At 50.2% G+C, this 21,266-nt stretch overlaps 1 protein-coding gene across 6 annotated transcripts in view; it reads left to right on the top strand.

Annotated features, from left to right (window-relative positions):
• The window catches only part of Eip93F (Ecdysone-induced protein 93F), an 88,638-nt gene that overhangs the window by 27,722 nt on the left and 39,650 nt on the right, over positions 1 to 21,266 (top strand). For 5 of the 6 annotated variants that reach the window (XM_086902390.1, XM_086902391.1, XM_086902388.1 and 2 more), the window contains exon 2: positions 12,634 to 14,100. In XM_086902390.1, the coding sequence (XP_086758516.1) occupies positions 14,007 to 14,100 (94 nt within the window). In that variant the 5' untranslated portion in view covers positions 12,634 to 14,006. The remainder of the gene's footprint in view (positions 1 to 12,633; positions 14,101 to 21,266) is intronic. The other variant, XM_086902389.1, reaches the window with a different exon arrangement.

Below are 21,266 nucleotides of genomic sequence, written 5' to 3' on the forward strand. Positions count from 1 at the left end.
TCTATCGCCGTTAACTGGTCGCCTCAATTTCCAACATTCCGGCCGACAACCGGCTGATGAACAGATGTCTGTGTCCCTCTCGCGAAAACAGCGCGAGAGGAGAGGGAAAAAGTGGCGCGCGAAACTGTTGGACTACGTATATATCTTCGTTGATTGGAAAATCGGTCGGGGAGGAATTTTTCGAAAGAATTGGCGAGATCGGATGGGATTTATCTCGAAGCAGATTAGAATGGAGAGAGGGTGGCACTTGTAAAAATCGGATCTCGCGCGCGGAGAAAGAGGGAGAGCCTTTTTCTCTTCCCTTCCCTCCTTTCTTCTTCGTTCGTTTCTTCGTTTTCTACGAAGCGCGTAAGCGATATCGCGAAAGAAAGAAAGAAAGAAAGAAAGAAGAGGTGGAAGAAGAAGGAGGAATTCTTCGTGTTCTTTCTTCTTTTCCCGTGTTGGCCAAGTCGTTGGATTTTTTTTTTTTTCTTTTCTTTCTTTTTCGAAAATATAAAGAAGGAGAGCGTTATGAGAGAGGGTTACGAGGAGGAAAGAAAGGAAATACGGGTGGTTGTAATTTAACGCGAACGTACGCAGTGGTACTCTCCTCCCCTCCGTGGGAGATAAGAGTGGCGCGACCTTCCTCAACGAGGTAGGGGGAGTAATTTGGGTGGGCGATTTTTTTTTAAATGAAAAAAAAAAAAAAAAAAAGGAAGGAAGGAAGGAAGGAAGAAAAAACGCGATTCTCGAAAAACGGTTCTCTCGCGTCGGTCGATACGCATGGTAAAATTCACCTTCATCCAGCGCCAACGTGACGTGTACGAACAGCGTGCCGGAGTCAACAAGTTGTTCAGCCGGACCACCCCTTCCCCCAACTAAATCCCACTTCCTATAATTAATAAACGTCATGTATCGTGGCAGTGCCGAGCAATTTAGATCAGAGTCGATGCGTCGCATCAAGACCTCTCGTCGCTCGGTTGATTTTCAAAGCGTATATTTCAATTTTTGTTTCTCCCTTCGTTATTGATTCGCGTCTCGCGCCTTTTATTTACCAGTCAATTACATTCGCTAGGATTTTATTGGCCGTCTTGCACCTGACGTTTCATCGTGCGTTTTGTCGATTTTGTGTCCAGATCAGCCCCGCCAGTCGCGAGACGAACCAGACCAAGGGGCGGGGGAGATGCAGAGAGAGAGAGAGAGAGAGAGAGAGAGAGAGAGAGGGATGGCAGAGCGGCGGTGTATTTATTATATTTTTTGACGCTCGTTCGTTGGAATAACTAAGGGGGAAATCTGTCGGAAAATTGCAAATCGAAGGGAAAAGAAAGGCGGCGTATACGCGCGCGTATAGACGCGCATATGTATACATATATATATATATATATATATATATACGCATATACACGTACATATATAATATATAAATGCATATATATATATATATATACATATATATGTACATATATATATATATATAGGTATCGAGTATTGGTACAGATATAACGGCATTGTCATTTTGCGTGGTAGCCGTATCGGTCGCGTATAGCTTTCCAGCATTCCTATATATCCCCCTACCTAAGGGGTCAACGTCCTTTTGCCTTTCGACCAGGCAATGGAGGAAATATTAATTTCAAGGTTTTTTGTCGAGCTTTTCCGGCCACGCTTCCCTCCGATATTGGCAAAAGCGGAACCGGAGGAAGAGTTGGCGGCGGCGGGGACATTAATTTGCAAAGTCGTAAACAAGAAGGCTGCTGTCGATACTTTTAATAAAATGCTAGTAATTAAATTGTGCGGGGATCGGTAATGGTCGGCGGCGGACCTGGGGGTCCGGGGCATCGAAGGACGTGCCCGGAGAACGTGTAGTACGGGGAACCCCGGAGAGTGGAGTGGTCGGTGCCGGGTGAAAGGTAATATCGAACTCGTATTTTAGGTAGGACGAGAGAGAGAGAGAGAGAGAGAGAGAGAGAGAGAGAAGGGGGGGGAGCAGGAGGGCGAGGCAACGGGGTCGTAGGGGAAAGAAACAAAAAAAGTCTGATGGAAACAAAAAGGAATCCGCGTCTTTGGGAGTAGTGTGTTAGTTAACCCCCACCCTTTCGAGGGTGTCCGCTCGCGACAACTCATCCCCGCCGCCCCACTTCGCTGCACTTGCCTCGCCACCCCACCATCTCCTTCTATACCTTTCCTTTCCTTTCCTTCTCTCTCTCCCCTTCCGTCTTTCGCGTCCTTCCTCCACCTCCTCTTCCTCCTCCCGCGCCTCCTCCTCCTCCTCCTTCTCTCCATCTCGTCGCGCTTCTCTCCTATCTCTCCTCGTTTCTGAAATTTTTGAATATCCGATCAATAGGTAGCTGTGCTCGCAGAGAAAAAAGGAGGGCCGAGTGGGGGGGAGAGGTATCGGATGGAGAGGTACCGGTGGAACTCTCCACCTCCTCCACCCCTATCCTCGCGATTCGTCGCGCTCTTCGAGAGACCAGACTTATCCGTTTTTTCTCTCCTCGCTCGAAGAACCTCGACCGATCCTCCGCTCCCTCGATTAATTGCCACCTACCTACCTACCTACCTCGTCGCATACGCGCATACGACGCCCGAGCTACTATCTCCCTTCCTGCCGCGTATCGACGAGTCCCCCATCCCGGATGAAAGGGATGAAAGGTGGATCGTAACGTGGTCGTAGCTTGGCCGGCCAAGCTCTCGTCGTCTCTCTCTCTCTCTCTCTCTCTCTCTCTCTCTCTATCTATCTATCTTTCTTTAAAAATTTGCGCGACGTACAAACTCTGTTTCCCTATCTGATCTTACCTATCTGCCAGACCTTCAGGAAACAGGTTCTCATGAAAATATTATTTCTAAAAAAAAGTTGGCGTCTCGATGATGACACGGATTCCTTCTATTCTTCCGTTCCGCTTCGAGGTTGAAAGTGGGACGCGGAATACGAAACTGAACTTACTACCTATAAGTTATCCTAAGTTATTCTTACGAAGTCGGGGCGACGAAAAAAAAAAAAAAAAAAAAAAGAAAAAAAGAGAGGATCGAGGATTTCGAAATCGCGCGCCGATTTTAACTTGGCTGCGAAGGAAAAGTGAGAGAGAAAAGGGAGAGGGAGAAGAGAGAAAAAGAAGCGCGTTGAAAGAGAGAGAGAGAGAGAGAGAGTGGGCACTTTGAAACTTTTGAACGGCGTCGTCGCGCAACCCACGCACGCATTTTCATTTACCCGAAAAACGCGAGGTATAATAAGGGGGAGGGAAGATAAAAGTAAGCGTCAAAGCGGTGGAGAAGCGAGAACCCTCTCGAGGGGGTCCTCCCCCGCGAAAACTAAACGAAACGAAACGAAACGAAACGGAACGAAACGAAACGAAACGAAACGAAAGCCGCGAAACGCGAACGCAAGAGAGCGGCGCTTGGCGCGGGTGCAACGACTCCTGCTGCACACCGGCTGCAACCATGTCGAACGGCGCGCTTTTCATACCATCCAGTCATCGTCTTTACGCTAGGCTTACAGGGGGTGGGGCGGACGGGAGAGAGAGAGAGAGAGAGAGAGCGGGGAGGGGAGGGGGGGGGGACCATGTTTCGAAGCGTTTTATAATTGAGAGCGTGGAGGGAAGGAGGTGGCTGGTGGAGGGAGAGGGGGTGGTCGGAGCGGTCTCGCCGGAGAGGACGGGGGATCGATAGCATTTTTTTTCGGGGTAGGAACCCAGACGTACGTGGCACGTACGTACGTACGTGGAAGCGAAGGTGGCCGACGAGAAGGGGCTCGGGAATCGTGTGACGCATCCACGCAGGGACTGATATACCGAGCTACGTCGCCGGTTATGTACCACGTACGTACGTACGTAGGGAACTGGCTGTAGAGGGTAGGAGGCACGGACCGTGGCAGGGTAGGGAACCAGCCGAGGGGGTTAAGGGAGAGGGCGGGAGGAAGAACGGGCCTGGAGGGTCGCTCCGCCAGCCTTGCTTTTCGACAAAGAGGCGACGACGCTTTTTTATAATTGCGTTTTTAATTTGATGGATTCTTTGATGCGTTTCGTCGTCGTATATACTCGAGCGTGCGCGGAACACCGACCGACCGACCGACCGAGAGAGAGAGAGAGAGGAGCGACGAAGAGGAGAGAGGCGAAGGAAGGAAAGAAAGGAAGAAAGAGCGGAGAGAGAGAGAGAGAGAGAGGAGGACGTGGTACGCGTATGGAAGTGTTGGCATACGTGTACCGTAGGGGGTGAAGGGAAGGAGCGAGGAGAGAAGAGAAGAGGAAGAAAGTGGAAAAAAGAGAAAGGGGAGGAGACAGAGAGAACGATAACGGCGAGATAGAGAAAGAAAGGAGCACGACGCCGGCGTCCACGAGAATTTTTTTTTTTTTTCCTGGCCCAGCACGAAGCCCTCTTTTCCTTTAACCACTCTTTCGCAATCCGTATAACGCGCACACATCTTCGTCTTCGTCGCACCACGCGTCGTCGTGCCCTGCGAGAAACCGAGCTCTCTCTCTCTTTCTCTTTCTCTTTCTCTCTCTCTCTCTAGCATATATATATATATATATATATACATTCGCTCTACACGCTCTATACGTACATGTATACGTACGTAAATACGCGACTACTTGGTCTTTTCCTTCCTTCTTCGTTCCGTATCCCACCCCTCTTCCCAAATTCTCTCTCTCTCTCTTTTTCCCGCTTTCTCCCCTTCCGGTCGAAGAACCGCCCGACTAAATTAATTTCAATTCCGTTTGCCACAGGCATTTCCGTCGTCGGGATAGATTTTACTCCTGACAATTTTTCCCCGTGTTTCTCGGAAGGAGAATAGTCAACCGAGAGGTCGGTCGGTCGATCGGTCGGTCGTCCGTCCCGTCCTCCTCCTCTTCTCCCTTGTCATCAACGCGAGAGAAACGAGATTAGAACCGAACTGCTCGTAACGTGGATAACAACAACAACAACAACAACAAGAAAAAAAGAAAAAGAAATTCGAAATTTCACACTTTCCTCGGGAGAAATTCAAATTTCCATTGTATTCGAAGTAATTGGACGACGATGGTCGTTTTTTCGAACTTTTGTCCCGCGAGGCGATCGCAGGGAGAGATACGCGGGAAACGTTGCTGCGCGCACACACGTACACGGCGAACGGTTTAATGACGCGGTAAACGAACATAATGCGATCCGAATTTGCCGCAACGCGATACAGATTTAAACTTAAATCCAGTGTAGCGACGCGACGCGTTGACCCCGTTCGGATTGAAGCGTATAAGGATGAAGCGGGGGCAAACAAAGGGAATTAAAGCTGGCTAAATAATCGCGGATGACGTATGAAAGTGGTAGAAAATTAGATCGCTTATCTAGAATCGGTTGTCATTAATGATCGACCGTGAACGTGAAATTTAATCGCTCCCCCCCTCCCCGATTATATTATATCAATCGTTCAACGAATTTTCGAATTTTCGCCCGCGCTTTTCCCAACGTTTATAACGTTTTTTCTTCTTTTTTTTTTTTTTCTTTCGATTTCTCCCGTGGCCACATCCTCTAATGACATCAAGCCTACCCGTCCCTCTCCCCACCTTTCGCTTCGATACAGGCCACGATTCTCGGAGCGCACGAGCACGCGTATTTAAACTCGTGGCAATGTGAGCAGTCACGCGTTTTCGAGTTTTTTCGAACACAACGATGGTGTGGTGGTGGAACGAGCGCGGTGGATGCAGCGGAACGATTTTTATTGCATTTCGCAGCGTGGAATCCCAGCTGGAAATTGCGTCCAGTGAAACGTTTTGTTTCGCAACGTTCTCCGTCCTCCCTCTCGCTTTCTTTCCTTCCCTTTTCACTCTCTCTCTCTCTCTCTCTCTCTCTCTCGCTTCGCCGCTCTGTCTCTGCCCTTTATCCCCCCCCTCCCCCCCCCCCCTCCGTTGTGTATTCACCGAACACACAGATTTTTTACGCTTTTTCCGGCCAATTCGTTTTCACAGAGAGGACATCATCGCGATCATTCGGATCGAATCGAAAATTGAGATTATTCTATCGACGGGGCCGAAAACTTTTTTAAAAACGTGTGCGTTCGATCAAATTTTCATCGGGCGTGATTGAATCGATAATCGTTATATCCCGCTTGCTTCTCCTCGCTTCCTTAACTCGTCGTGTCTTAGAAATCTCTCTCTCTCTCTCTCTCTCTGGAAACGAAAACTCGTAGGAAGGAGGGGAAAATTTTACACTTGGACTTGGAGAGAGAGAGAGACTTGGGGAGACACAATTGATACACCTCGAAGGAAGGATTCGATACGATATTTATTACTCGGGCCAAATCTCGCTCGTTCGCTCGTTTCGCACAGGGGAGAGGAAAATGGCGTCTCGAGTGTTAGGAGTCGTATCCCTTTTACGGCAAGAGTCGGCTGCGAAGGTGTCCAAAGCGTGTTCCGTGGCGGAGAGAACGAGAAAAAAAGGTATCGGCGGGATCGAAGGAGGAGCGTGTGTGAGAAAGAGAGAGAGAGAGAGAGAGAGAGAAGCCTAAATTTAGTAGTAGACGTCCAAAGTATAGTCATGGAAGCGTGCAAAGAGAGAGGGAGAGAGAGAGAGGACGAGGAAAGACGTGGATGGAGGAGGGGAGGGGAGGAGGTAACTGTGTGCTTTGGTGGCAACGGTTTAGGGTAGCAAAAGGAGGATACCAGAGGGTGGAAGCGGCGGGTGGAGCGGGAGGAGGGGGTGCGGAACGAACTGTTGCTTCCCCGAGAACCATGTCGTGCTGGTACTTCTAACACAGGATTCTCGAGAGCCTCCAAACAGGATTTAAGCGTTCTCACCGGCCACGAGGAGCAGTATCGCTTCCAGTATTCCATACAATTTCCCTCGAAACGTTTCTCGATTCCCTCCCCTTTGTCGTCGCGTTTACGCGCCTCTCCTCCTCTTTGATGCCGCGAAATTGATAACCGCTTTAATCCCCCCCCTCGCCAATTAGCCTCGACTGGAAATACGTATATATATAAATAAGGAACGATGACGCGCGAAGAAGATACGCAGTGGATTCGTGGTTCATCGTTTGCTCGAGCAAGTGAAATAAGAATTCTATTAAATAGAGGGCAGTTTAATAGAGAGAAAGGCGTACGGATGTAATAAAATTTCCACGTGTCCAACGTTGTTTGTTAATCTCTCGATTTGGTATGGCTCTGTTTTATTGCACAATTTTTTTTCTTTCCAAAAAGATTCGTGAATATATTTCTCTCTCTCTCTCAAAAAAAAAAATAAAGAAAAATCTAAAAAAAAAAAAAAATAGGAATTCGAATTTTATCCGGTTGAAAAATCTGGAAGAAAAAGATAGAAGGAGAAGAGCGAAAAGGTGTCTTCCCCCGTAGCCTTCCCTCTTGGCGCACGATTTCGAGGGTTTACGGGAGAATTCTAAAAAATCTTTGGAAAGGCGAACGCGATTTTGGGGGTGCGGTCGACCATGCGTTCATCGTTGGGAGATTCGATCAAAAGAGGTCGAGCGCAACGAGGGGTTTCGTGGTCAATTGTGTCACCCTCTACCCACCTGAAACAACCGGACCAGAATCTCTCGCTCGCGCATTAATTGTTTCTTTTTCCGTAAAAAGTCAGCGCTGCTGCTCCGGCTAAAAAAGAAATTTTTCACGCTCTCGCGCATCGTCCTTCCACGGTGTTCGGTCAAATTGAAAGTACGACGTGGTAATCCGACGACGGTGGTGGGAAGGAAGAGCGTTCGTTCGCGGCCGTTCTTTCCACATTCAAAGAGCGCAGGTGGGCTTTTAAATAACGGGGGAGGCGAGGTATGGCGAAGGTGCACGAAAAAAACGGGGGTGCGAAACCGAAGGGGGAGAAGGAGGAGGACCTTCTCCGAGCGGACCGTGCGTGTGTGGCCCGAAGGGTAGCGGCCATTAATAGTGTGTGCGTGTGTGCGTGTGTGTGACAGGGGGGCGGGGGAGGGGAGACAGTAGTGGACCGGAGGAAAAGGAAGAGACGAGAGTAAGGGAGAGTAAGGGAAAGAAGAGAAAGGACGTGTGTGCGTGTGTGTGCGCGAGAGAGGGTCGGGGAGGAAGGGAAGAATGGAAGAAGGAGAAGAGGAAAGAAAGGAGGAGGAGGAGGAGGAAGGACGTAAAACAAAGTAACGACGAAATGCACTTCCCCCCTTTACGCCGTCCCTGGCTCTCGCCCGGAGGGAAACGTCGAACGAAACGTTAAAAACTGGGAAGAGGAATGAGAGCGCGGGGGGTGCTAGGTGGTGGCTCGTCGGTCGGGAGGGTCGGTGGGCCCCGTGGAGGCGTAAGGCGGAGGGTTGAGGGTGGGTTTGCCGTGGCAGCCGGGCCACCCTGGAAGGGTGCCGGGAGGTTATGACAGCCGAGGTATTGAGCGGATCCTTCGTTAAAAAAACGAGAAGCACCGTGCTGAGGCGCGTGGAACAGAGACGGAGACAAGATGGGAAGAGAGAGAGAGAGAGAGAGAGAGAGAGAGAGAGAGAGAGAGAGGGAGAGGAAACGAAAGCGAGCGAGAGAGGGATTGAGAGCGCGAGCGGGAAAGAAAGGAGAAAAAGGAGGAAGAAAGAGAGAGAGAGGGAGAGGGAGAGGGAGGAAGAAGGAGAGAGGGAGAGGGAGAGAGAGAGAGAGAGAGTGTGCACGACTGCCGCCGCCGCCACCGTCGCCGCTGTTGCTGCTGCCGCTAGAACCGCCGGTGGAGGTGGTCCAAGGGGTGAGACCAAGTAACCGAATCCAACGCACCCTTGCCTCGCGCCCATTGCCTCCCCCCTCCCCCGAGCGGAGAAAAAACCGAGTGCACCATCGCCCCCACTTCTTCTCCATCTCCACCTCCTCATCCTCATCCTCGGTCCTCATCCTCGGTCCTCATCCTCCTTCTCGACGACCGCCCCTGACTGCTCTTCCCGAACCAGTGCTACCCCTCTTGCCGCCACCCTCTCTTCTCTCTATCCTCCTCCTCCTCCTCCTCCTCCTCCCTCTTCGTCATCGAGTTTCTTCCGCGCCACGAAAAAAAATACTTACTTCGACGTTGCGTTACGTTACGCGCCTCGACCCCCGATCGTGGCCAACCGAACGCCACTCGGTCTCATCGGACTATCCTATTCCTATCTACTTTTCTAATTCTCTCGCTCGCGAGGACAACACGTATCTCCCGCTATTTTGTTCCATCCTATTCCATTCTATTCTACTCTATTCGTCGTACGTTCTTCCTCCAACGATCGTTGACGCGATTATCCACGAATGAGACGAGACGAGACGAAGAAAAAATTGGGCCTGCTTTCGAATCGAACTTCCCCCCCCCCCCTCCTTTTCCCCTTCCTTCCCCCGTCCAATTCCTATTATCCCAACAAATTGGCCATCGACCATAAAATCTTATCGATCGGACGAGAATAGCGTGTCTCGAACCGCGACGTGTCCCCCATTCGCGGGGAGCACGTTGTTTGACGATGGGATCTTGCGGCGATCCCGACCGATTCGTAACCGGTACGAAACGGTTCGAAACGGCATCGGTTGTTTGTGGAACGCACGATTGGCGAAATGGCGATTATGCGCCGATTCCGAAATCGACGCGTAAGTCCGCGCGGACGTTGCGAGAGCATCGAGAGGAGGGGAGGGGGGAGAGACGAAGGAAAGAAAACACGGATAGAAAACACGGGGGTGGCGCGTGGATGTGCTTAAAGAAGTGGGAAAGGGAAAGGGAAAGGGAAGGGAGGTAGAGGAGGAAGAAGATGGAATGGAAGAAGATGGAACGGGGGGGAGGGGGGGGGGAGAGAGAAAGGGAATCGAGACCGTTTGTTCGTGAGACGGAAATGCAGGCTGGACACGAAACGACGGAAAACGAAGCGAGTGTGTGCGAAGCACTCCCCGGATTCGCGTAATGGGAAAATCGATTAGGAACCGAGCGAGTAAGGTGACCGTCCAAGATGTACAGATACACCGAGAAGAGTTGTTAGCTCTTCCACGTCCACCGAGAATTAAAGTAGGAGAGTAGGAGGAAGAAAGAGAAAAAAAGGGAAGGGGGAGGGAGGGGGAGAGGGGGGAGGGGAGAAAGAATTTTTTTTTTTTTTTTTTTTTTCGAATCGATTCCAACGACCAAAATTCGTTGAAAAGTTATCGGACGTCGAGATGGTCGAGAGAGAGAGAGAGAGAGAGAGAGAGAGAGAGAGAGAGAGAGAGAGAGAGAGAGAGAGAGAGAGAGAGAGAACTTTACCGCGACCAAAGTGGTCGCGGGTTAAAGCGATTAAAGGCGTCGAGGTAAGAAAAAAAAGAAAAAAAAAAAATAGACAAAGACAAAGAAATTCTTAATATGGCAAAATTCGAGCATCTTAGAACTCCGACCACTTCAAGGTACTCGGAGAGTCTAGTCACTTTTCCCTCGCCCAGCATGCCTGCCAAGGTTCAATGACATCGGTAGAAGCTCCCGTATACACGTATACAGAGGCGCATCGAGCTGAAAGTGGAACGCGTAGCAAAAGCGTTCGCTTTTTTTTTTTCTTTTCTTTTTTTCTTTTTTCTTTTCCTTTTTTCTCTTTTTCTTTCTTCCCCCCCCTCCCCCCTCCCCCCTCTCTCTCTTCCCCAACGATCGAGGTCGGTCGAGAACCACGTAAGATCGGGAGATTATGGAAAATTGCTCGGAGGATTTCCCTAATTACTCGACGAGTAGTTCTGCGCGAGTAATAAGTTCGAAGTTTTTATTTGGAAGGTTTTCAAAGGTGGCGAATGAAGGAAGGAGGAGGAGGGGGCGAAAACTTGGACGCATCCTTGCGCGCGATCCGGGGAAAATGTGGAGCAAACGTAGCGTGGAACTGCGGAACAGAATGTCCCGAGTGTTTCATCGATATTGTTCGTATAGGCTTACCTAGCACGAGTAGTATCCAATCGATCTTGCAGCGTCAGTGGTCGCGCCGTACTAGCTCACGGCTAGCTTCTATTCATCGAACACCGTCCATGCGCGAGTGGAATATCAACACCGAGAATCAAACCGCTTTTAACGAATGCTACCCGCTCCGATTTTGATCACCAACACCTACTACCGCGTCGTATCAACGGCGAAACGCTATCGATCTTCTTCCTCTTGACAAGTAAATGAAGATCGATTCCGACTCTCTCTCTCTCTCTCTCTCTCTCTGTGTCCATACGAGTGTCGTCCACTGCCGAGTGTTTATTGCAAAATTATCGAAAGGACGACGGATACACCATCGTGGAGGAAAAAAACTGGGGCTAATAGGGGGTAGCCCTCGTAGCCTTTCGTAACTTTGTTGAATTACGCGATGTACCCGTGTATACATATATGTATATGTATATATATATATATATATATATATATATACACATACCTCCTCCACGGTATTAAGATTTAAACGAGATCTTCCTTTACCTTTGTGCGTTAAAAGACTCGCGTCACGTTTCGAAGCCACTTGCTATTCTCTCTCTACCTCTCTGGCGCACATGTATACGCGTGCATACATACATAGCGCGGGCGCGCCGACCGCTACCCAGTTCGTGTCGTCCGTTAGCACGTGTAACCGAGAGTTACTCGAAAGTTTGTTCGGCCCGATGGAGTAGAGCGAATGAAAAGAAAGGGAAAAGCGAACGAAACGAAAGAGAGAGAGAGAGAGAGGGGGGGGGAACGTGGTCGTTGGCGCGAAAGGGGAATCGAAAATGGAAAAAAAAAAAAAAAAGGCTTGGCAAATTAGAGAGGAGCACATTGGACGTTTTTTTTCGGGACGAGGAAAAGTGGAAGCGTTTTAGGTGTTTAGCGCGGCTGATAGGGGCGGGTAAGGCGATGGAGCCGAAGGAGTTTGGCGATGAACGTAAGAGAATGAAAGGGGCTGGTGGTAAGGTAGGACACGGGGGCGCGAGGAGGTGAACGGTGGACGAGAGGGGAATAGGGCAAGTAGAAAGGACGAGGGTGTCCGCGGGGGCGGATGAAAGGACGCTTACCAGCTACTACCTATTGATCGCCAATTCTTTTTCTCTTGTTGCATATTAGGCGCACTCTGCCTCCTCTCTCTCTCTCTCTCTCTCTCTCTCTCTCTCGGCGGCGGTACGCTCTCCCACCCCCTTGCCGGCGTAGAACGCGCGAATCCGCCCCTATAGCTACCCTCCGACCACCCTGCGCGCCTCTTCCTCTTCCTCCGCCGCCGCCACCCTCCCTCCCCCCTCCTACCCTCCCTCCCCATATCGCGTCACCGCGCGAGAGTGCGAGTCTCCCCTACCACCACCACCACCACCACCACTACCACTACCACCACCGCCACCACCACCACTACCACCTTTTCCTACCTACACACCATCGGCCAACCTCGCGTTCTTCTTACCGGCAATGTTTCATTTCGAGTAGCGGCACCCTTTCCGTTTCGGGGTGGGGCCACCACCCATCGCGTCTTACACGCAGGTGTCGCGCCAATGCTTTCGATGCGATATCAACGCCTCTCCCCTTTGCCACCCCGTCTCTCCCCTCATCCTCCTCCTCCTCCTCCTCCTCCTCCTGCTCCTCTCGTAGGAACGACCGATGCGCACCGCGACGCGATCCAGCACCGCGACGCGAGATCCGTCCATCGATCCGATCGATCGATCGATCCATCGATCCATCGATCCATCGATCACGATATATCAACTATATATCATATATATGTATATATATACACGATGTAGTGGGGGAAAGAAAGAGTAAATGTGACGAAGGAATTTTTTGAAATTTGTGTTTCAGATAGAGAGAGAAACGAGTTGGATCGAGTGCTAGTTGGCAGGAAAGGTGGACGGGCGAAGGGATCGGAGGGGTGAGCGCGTGAAAGGCGAAATCGGTGGAAGCGAAAGAAAGCCGAAAGAGGAAGCCGAAGAAGCGTAGAAGAAAAAGAAGAGGAGGAGGAAGGAAGGAAGGAAGAAGAGGAAGAGGAAGAGGCAGGACTTGCCGGCGGCGACAGACTGCACTCTCGCACCACCGTTCAGGGCGCAAGCGTGCACGTATGTTGTGCGTTTCCGTGCCCTAACCCTGTCTCAACACGACCAGAGAGTCGTCGTTTCTCGGCGTTCTCATCCCTACTCCACCACCAACATCGCCGCCGTTGCCGCCACCGTTATCGCCACCGCCACCGCCGCCGTTACCGCTACCGCTACCGCCACCGTCACCGACGCTACTATCGGCTCACCATCCCTCCAACGTTCAACGCGTTCAACAAGCACCACCGCCATAGCCGACGTAACGACGACGACGACGAGGACGACGACGACGACGACAACGAAGACGAAGAAGAAGAAGGCCGAGAAGACGAGAAGAACGAAGAAGGCGACCACGACAACCACCACCACCACCATCACCGCCACCACCACCACCACCACCACCGCCACCATCACCACCACCACCACAGCCACGACCACCTCCTCTACGACCACCACCACTAGCAACGCCGCCGCCGCCGCCGCGACCGCCAACGTGAACGATAGAGGGAGAAGGAGGACGATACCGATCACGAGGACGATCGCGACCGCGAACACGATCGTCGTCCACCTTCCATCGCCATCGTCGCCCTTTCACGATTTTGCCCGCTCTTGGCGCGCGTTACGCCACGCGTGACGTACCACGCTCTCTGCTCCGGCACGCGCGTTAAAATCTTATTGTATCGTTTGTTCCTCGCGTTCGCGTTGAACAAAGATCGTCGAACCACGAAACCACGAACGAGCGGAAGGAGCGGAATTGAGGAAAATTCCGATCGATCGAAGGAAAGAGGAAAGAGAGAAACGTAATAAGAAAGAGGACGAAGAGGACGAGGACGACAACGGCGGCAGCGACGACGATCACGACCACGACCACGACAACGACGACCACGACCACGACGAAGACGAGAAGGACGACGAGGAGGAGGAGGAGGTCGACGACGACGACGACGAAGACGAGAACGAGAACGAGGACGTCGAGGACGACGACAACGACGACGACGACGACGACGACGACGACGACGACGAGGACGAGGACGAGGACGGAGGACGGTCGGTGGCGTGGGGGGTGGACATCCACGCGGGAACTCGAGGCAGGCGCACCCGGCCGGCACGCACACACATTCATTCTAAGATGTGATTTCAAAAATGGCGGATTGCCCCTATGCCCGTTGCATACAGGAACGCAGACACATCCGACGGGAGCTGCTGCGATGGACAAAGAATATGGTCTTCGTAGTCGGTGAGTTAAATTGCGACCAACAGTATCCTTGTGGGGTCGTATTACCAATCCGATTTCCCTTCCCTCCCTACACTCACGGGATGGGAGATCACGCCAGTCTAATTTTTTTTCTCCTTCCTTTTTTTTTTTTTTTTTTTTTTCCTTCTTTCTTCGTTCAAATCCGCGGAATACTGGGGGAGGGGGAGAGGGGGGGATACGTTGGATACGTTCGACGTCTTTGCGAATACGCGATCCTCGGTTACGGAATACGTTGACTCGCGTTCCACATGGTGACTCTCGGAATGTGTCAAGGATATACGTGTATATATCTATATATATATATATAAATACGAGAGTCTCGAACGTCTATGTGTGTCGTGAGAGAGAGAGAGAGAGAGAGAGAGAGAAAGAGAGAGAGAGAGATGGAAGGTCGCGAAGGGGGTGGGGTGAGTCAGGAGTTTGAGAGGCGAGAGGATGAAGGCGGGAACGAGAGGGAGAAGGGTCAAAGAGGGGAAGAGGGAAAGATAGAGAGAGAGAGAGAGAGAGAGAGGAGAGAGAGAACGAACGTCGGTGGTGAGACCTGTTGCGAACCGAAACGCCGAATCCTGGTTGACTGTGAGCCAGGCGTGACTCCTACTCGTGTCCGTACGTTCAACAGGGTGGTTGCACGTTGTCGAGAAACAGAGATATTTCGCGCGTACATATCTCGCTCGCGCGTTACTAACTAAATTCAACGATATTTTTTTTCATAAAATATCTCTCTTTCTCTCTCTCTCTCTCTCTCTCTCTCTCTCTCTCTCTCTGTACAATTTACACGAAATTTTCACGCCAAAGAGAGGGCTATATATATATATACACATATATATGACATTCGACCAACGAAATAATATTATTAAAAAATATCCGCTCTTGTTTCCCGCATTTCCACGAAAACGAGGAAACGTCCATTTTTGACCCATCGGATCGGATGATAATTACGGATGAAAAATCGTGATCAAAGATCTTTCGATTTCGAACGAGAGAGAGAGAGAGAGAGAGAGAGAGAGAGAGAGAGAGGGAGAGGGAGAGAATGGGGGAAAAAAGTCGTTGGACAGCATCGACACGATCGGCGCGCACACCCACACGACAGGACGCAAGATACGGTAAGAGAGCGAGACGCGCTGAGAATGCTATACGTACTCTTACACACCGCACGAGCTGCGTGCCTTGACCACAGACAACCGGAGCGATCCCGGCCGCCGCCCGAAACCTTCTTTTCTTCTTCTTACCACTACCTTCTCCCTTCTTCCTCCTTCTCCCTTTTTCCCTCTTCCTCCCGACCCGCATCCCTCTTGCATTGCCCGCTCGTCGCTTACGCCCCCACCATTATTCTCCTACTCTCCCTCCCTCCCTCCCTCCCAACCCACCCATCCTCCCTCCCTCCCTCCCCTCTCGCCTTTGGGCTAGTCCGTCAAGAGAAGAGTTCTCTCTCTCCGCTGCTACGCTTCTCTTCGGTAGAAGCCGCGTTTCCACGCGCGCCGCTGTTGCGTGTACCGCTGTTACGCTTCTTCTTCCTCCACTTTCGTAACCTCCTTCGCCACCCTTCGTCCCTCTTTTTCCTTCCCCTCCCCACACACCTTTATTCCCCCGCTCGGACTAGCCTCGTTGTCCCTACTACTACTACCACTGCTACGCTACGTTACTACCTACTACTAATACTACTACTACTACTACTACCACCATCGTTCTCTGCTCTCTTTCCTCATTTCGGAACGCAGCTGCCGCTGGTGGTCGAGAAATTTTCGCGAGGTCCTTCCTTCCTTCCTTCCTTCCTTCCTTCCTTCTTTTTTTTCCCTCCCCCTCTTTCCACCTCCTCCCCCTCCCCCTCCCCCGTCCTTTCCCTCCCTCCCCCCTCCCCCGTTCGATTTCTTCCCGAACGAACCCCCTATTTCCACTTTTTTCTTCGCGATCGGTTCTCCACCTCCTCCTGCTCCTCCTGCGCCTCCGCCGCCGCGACGGAGAAGATTCTGAAAAGCGAGAGAGTGGTAGTGGTAGTGGCACGTTCTCCCCGAGAAAAGGAGAAAGAGAAAGCGGAAACGCGGGGGTGTGTAGGAGCGCGCGAGGAGGAAGAAGAGGTTGCGTATGTGCGCGTTAGACCTCTGCCGGCGTATTCCTCTCGAGACTTCCATGATCTTCGGAGATCAACCAGTAAGCGTTGGTGAAAGGGTGACGAAGGGTGCGAAGAGAGCGGCCGTGGCGCGTCCCTCTTCTCTGCGATACGTGGCGCCGTTCGCTCGTTTGTGTTTCGCCGTGGTGGTCGTCGGTGCAACGTGGTCGCCGCCGGTGTGATAAAAGTTTTCTCTCCACCCGAGTGCTTCGTTCTTCCATCCATCGGTGTTTCTTCTTCTTCTCCTTCTTCTTTTTCTCTTTTCTTTCTTTCTTTTTTTTTTTTTTTTTTCTTATACCAGTGACGTGTTTCCGTGCCCGTCCAGTTCGAGAAATCACAGGAGGGAGAGATAATTCGTAAAACTCCTCTCGACTCGGATCTCTCGAGTCAACCGACCTGTTACGTGTCGTGCACGTGTGCAGCGATGATCGACGCCGAACCACCTTCGTCTCCGACCCACGATCGACGACGCTTGTCCCACGAATTTTCCAGCGTGGACAGCGTGGATCGCTGCCTTTGAATCGACGACGGCGATCCGAGTTCCGAGATGGAACGATGATCGATGCAACGAGCCGCGTCGTCGAGGATCATCGTCGCGAATCCCACCCTCCCCTCGCGTCCGGAAAATCGAGAATCGCGATGCCGACTCGTCGGGGCGGCGAGATTCTCGCGAGAACGTCGCACGAGCTCGCCACGACACGACGAGGGATCGTCGCCGCAAGGAGCGAGAGGATCGAAGCGTAGGGAAGCGCACGTACGTACGTATGCGCACAATGGAATGGAAATATTTGCGGACAGGTGAACCGTTTTCACGGATCGGTGTACCACGTGCGCGTACCCACTCGCGGGCCAGCATTTGTTGACGTTGGTCGTTGATGCGTTTCGAAACCTAGGAAACGATATATATATATATATGCGTGTGTGTGTGTGTGTGTATGGGTTTCGAATAAATTCCAATCGACGAGATTAAAATCGACGAATACGTGGATTTTAGGCAGATCTACGAAATTGATGATAATTTCGTGATATAGATGGGAGGGATGGAAATGTGTTCCATTTTCGAATGGAAAAATTTCGCACGAATTGTTCGTTCATTCGATGGACATTCGAAGATATATAAAACGAATACTCAGGCAGACAATTTTTTCCGCTCCTCCTATTCCGTGTTCTTTTTCTTTCTTTCTTTCTTTCCATTCTCTTTTCTTTTTTTTTTTTTCGTACCACCTACACCCCTCGGTTTCTCGAAAACGCTCGCCTCTAAGGCGCAAGGGAGGAAAGGACCGAAAGGGAGGGGGAGTGTTCGGGTGGGTGCAGTTACTGCTGATCGTTAAAAGGCGCATAAAAAAAGGTCGTCGAGAGGGGGAGGCGAGAGGAAGCAGCGCGAGAAGTAACAATAAAAATTCGTGGGCATTCGTGTTTCGTCGCCGAGGGAAGGAACGAGACGTTGAAGCGGGGTGAGGCGGGGAGAGAGAGGAGGAGGAGGAGGAGGAAGAGGTGGCGGCGGAGTTGGAAGGAGAGAAGGAAGGCGAAGGAGGAGACGGAGGAGAAGGGGAGGTTGGGAGGGGGTGCAGTGGCGACGGCGGTGCAGGCGCAGCGAGGGTGGAGGGTGAGCGAGCGATGGTATGGGGGATGGGTATGGCGGAGCAGGGTGCGTAATGAAACGATATTGAGTAGCCGTGGTAGGGAGGCTGGTGACGAAGGGTGGGGGTCGTCTTCAGCCCTCTCCGTCGATTGACCTCGCTTCGACGAGGCGAGCCAAGCCGCGGAGGGGGCGAGACGGAGCGAGACGAGGCGAGTGGGGGTGAGTGGCCCACAGGGGCGGACGTGGCGAGAAGGGGTGGCTCGGCGGGAAGGGGACGGGGGAGAGAGAGAGAGAGAGAGAGAGAGAGAGAGAGAGAGAAAGAGAGAGCGAAATACCGAGCGATCCTACGTGGCCTACGTGCACGAGGAAGGGAGAGCCGAGTTAAATTGACGAAAATGACGCGGCACCTTCTTTTTGTCTTTGCCTTACCCTCCCTACCTTCACCGACCGATGCAACGCCTTGGAACCGCCTACTACCGAAAAACTTCAAAGAGGTGTTAGCGGTCGAAAACACCGATCTAACGAACCGCGGTCGACGGACAGAGAGGGAGAGAGAAAGGGATAAAATCGGCAAAACCGACGACGACTTCGCGGTTTTGAAACAGACGGGACGATTATTCGATATTGGACGAGTTGAGCTTCACTTGCGTCCGTGTCGTTTGATGACATTACATTACGTTTTAGGATATCTAAATCGTAATGACGATTGATCGAATCCTGTCGAGTGAGCATGGCCGGCGGATCCTCCGCGATCGAAAAGAGACTTGGGCGCAAAAGTTGTATCCCCTCCCCTCTCCCCCGTCCACGAAGCACGCGATCAAATTTCCCTTTTATATTCGTTAATTTTTCATTCCAAGTGGGAATATTTTGTTACGTTAATATCGGGCGTAAAGCGCAAACTTTGCCCATATTAATATTTTACGAAATATTTTTCGCCCATGTGTAAATGAGTGCAGGCATCGCGTGTAAACAATTTGGAAAATTACCAACGAACCGTGTCGAGCTGTTTTTTAAAACGCGGAAAATGAGTTAATACTCAGATGGAAGCGCATATAATAATCCATTAAATGATCACATGCCCTGTCAGATAATTACGAAGCTTGACAGAAATTAATATCAATGAACGATATTAATGATCATTCTCCTTGTAAAATATAACGGGACGCGTTGCAACGAGTAGTCGATTTTAGTTGTAAAATTCATATTGTACACCGGTAATTCCGTCCCCTTTGTACTTGACAAATTATCCCTTTCGCGATACAATTTCTTTTCCATTTTATCGAGTTTTGTTTACCAGTTATCTATTTAACATGCTGCTGCGTATTATTTAAGTAAGTAATAGTTTCGGGAAGCAAAAATAGCTTTTACAAATGGGCGATTATCGCGCCAATTTATCTTCAACGATATCTTTACAAATTTCTCGTTAAAAATATTAAATTTCCTTTCTCCATAAATTCCTTCCGAACCGATTTCTTTCAAAATTTGTTGTTCCAAATTTTACGATACGTACGTAATACCGTATCCGAAGTAGACACGTATTCACGCGCGATCAGATTCGCGGAATTGTTGATGAATCAAACGCAAAGAATCATCGCGAAATTAATAACGACGCATTCTTCCTCGTACGTTCGAAAATGATTCGTACGATTCCCTTCTTGGTGAGTACGAGCGTTGCGAAATTTCACGCTATTCCGTACATTTCGTATGAATCAGCATTTTCTAAGACGTTCTTAAGACGACGTGACCATCTAATCTTCCGACCAATTTTACTTCGTATAGTTTGTCGCGCGATTCGTATTTTTACGTATTTCAATTTTACTTTCATGCTTTTAATTGGGACGGATCAAGATTAAAGATTAATTACATCGAATTATCGATTTAGAACCGATTTAGAAACTGGAACGTTTCATTTCAAAAATCGTTAATCATCATTCTCCCAAGAATTTGCCAAGGATTTGTTCGAAGAAACAAGTCGCCTCGATTTCCTTTTCTCTTGCCGTGTATAAAAAAATTTTATACGTATATATATATATATATATACAGATGTAAAAAAAATTTCCCCGGTTAAACGGCACAATTTGTAAATCGGTCTGTTAGAGGGTATGTAGTTGGCGCGTATACACGGCAATTTTATACAGAGTACTGCTGCTGCTAGTGGTAAAAAACTCGAAAACGTTAATCCGATAACGGATGGCGACGGTGATCCGTTGCATTTTAATCCGTCTTTTTCGGATCGACCATCGAATATCATCCGCACAAAGCTCTGCTTTACCGCGACGTCAAAATGACGATATTAGCCGATACGCAAGTGTGCGTGCACACCGATTGTCAACGTTATCGCGTTTCGTGCATGTGTAGTACGCGTACACGTTGGCAGCAAACACGCCAACGTGGGTATCTTTCGCCCGTTCCTTCGCTCGTCCGTTCTCGTCTCGCTATTCTCAGTTTTCAATTTCTATTTTTACTCTACTTTCCCTCGCTCGTCTTTATCTTACGAACCACGATTTTTATTCCATTTATTCTCCTCCTTTCTCCTCCTTTCTCCCTCGCCCTTGCTTCGCATCTTTTCCTTCCTGGTTTTCCTACATTGCTTCCTCCTCCTCCTCTCCTCTCTCTCTCTCTCTCTCTCTCTCTCTCTCTCTCTCTCTCTCTCTCTTCCTTTTTAGAATTGTTCGTTGCAGGCGCGTTTCGTCGCCCGGATGTAAACACGCGTCACCGATGATATTCCTTTCTAGCTCGCCAGCACTGCCATTTCCACCATTGAAAACGGTAGTTACGTTTACGCTGTTCTACGCGAGCAAAAAAATATCGGCACTCGACGAAACGCGACATTATTTTTCTTCGTCTACATTTTTTCCTACGAAATACATATAGTGTATGTACGAGTTATACATGTTATATAGATGTGTATATATATATATTTTTCGCGCCAGATTTGCTTATCGAAATAATTAAGGAAAAAGGATGTTTGATATAATTGGAACGCGACGCTACGATGTCCTTCCTACTTCCGCGCAGCTCCAACCGTCCTATTCCAATTCGTCAATGTCACCATCGTTTTATCGCCACCCGTTAAAATCGTGAATTTCGCGTAACCCGCGCGCGGCAATCTTGCAATGCAACTCTTCCCGCGGGTAACATTAGACACCGGTGAACGATAAATGGGTCACAAGACGACTGTGCGGTACGTCTGGTATCCGATTGCCGTTTGCATCGCTTAGCAAGCTAAAATATAACGAAAGTACGAGACCCCGCGTTCTTCCTTTCACGAGGCGGCCGGCAGATCTTTCGTCTCTTTCGTTTCCTTTCGTTTGGAAAGCGAACGACGAGCGATAAGCGTGGGCAACGATCGATAAACGTGTCGTCCCTCTTCCTTCCCGTGTTCACGAGTTTCCTTCGCGCTTCCGCTCTTTAACCAGTTTCGTTCGAACGCGAACGGTTGCCGATCGAGCCTCTTCA

This window comes from Apis florea, unplaced genomic scaffold, assembly GCF_048593485.1.
Source record: "Apis florea isolate Af1SG1 unplaced genomic scaffold, ASM4859348v1 contig_2272_pilon, whole genome shotgun sequence".
Taxonomy (NCBI): domain Eukaryota; kingdom Metazoa; phylum Arthropoda; class Insecta; order Hymenoptera; family Apidae; genus Apis; species Apis florea.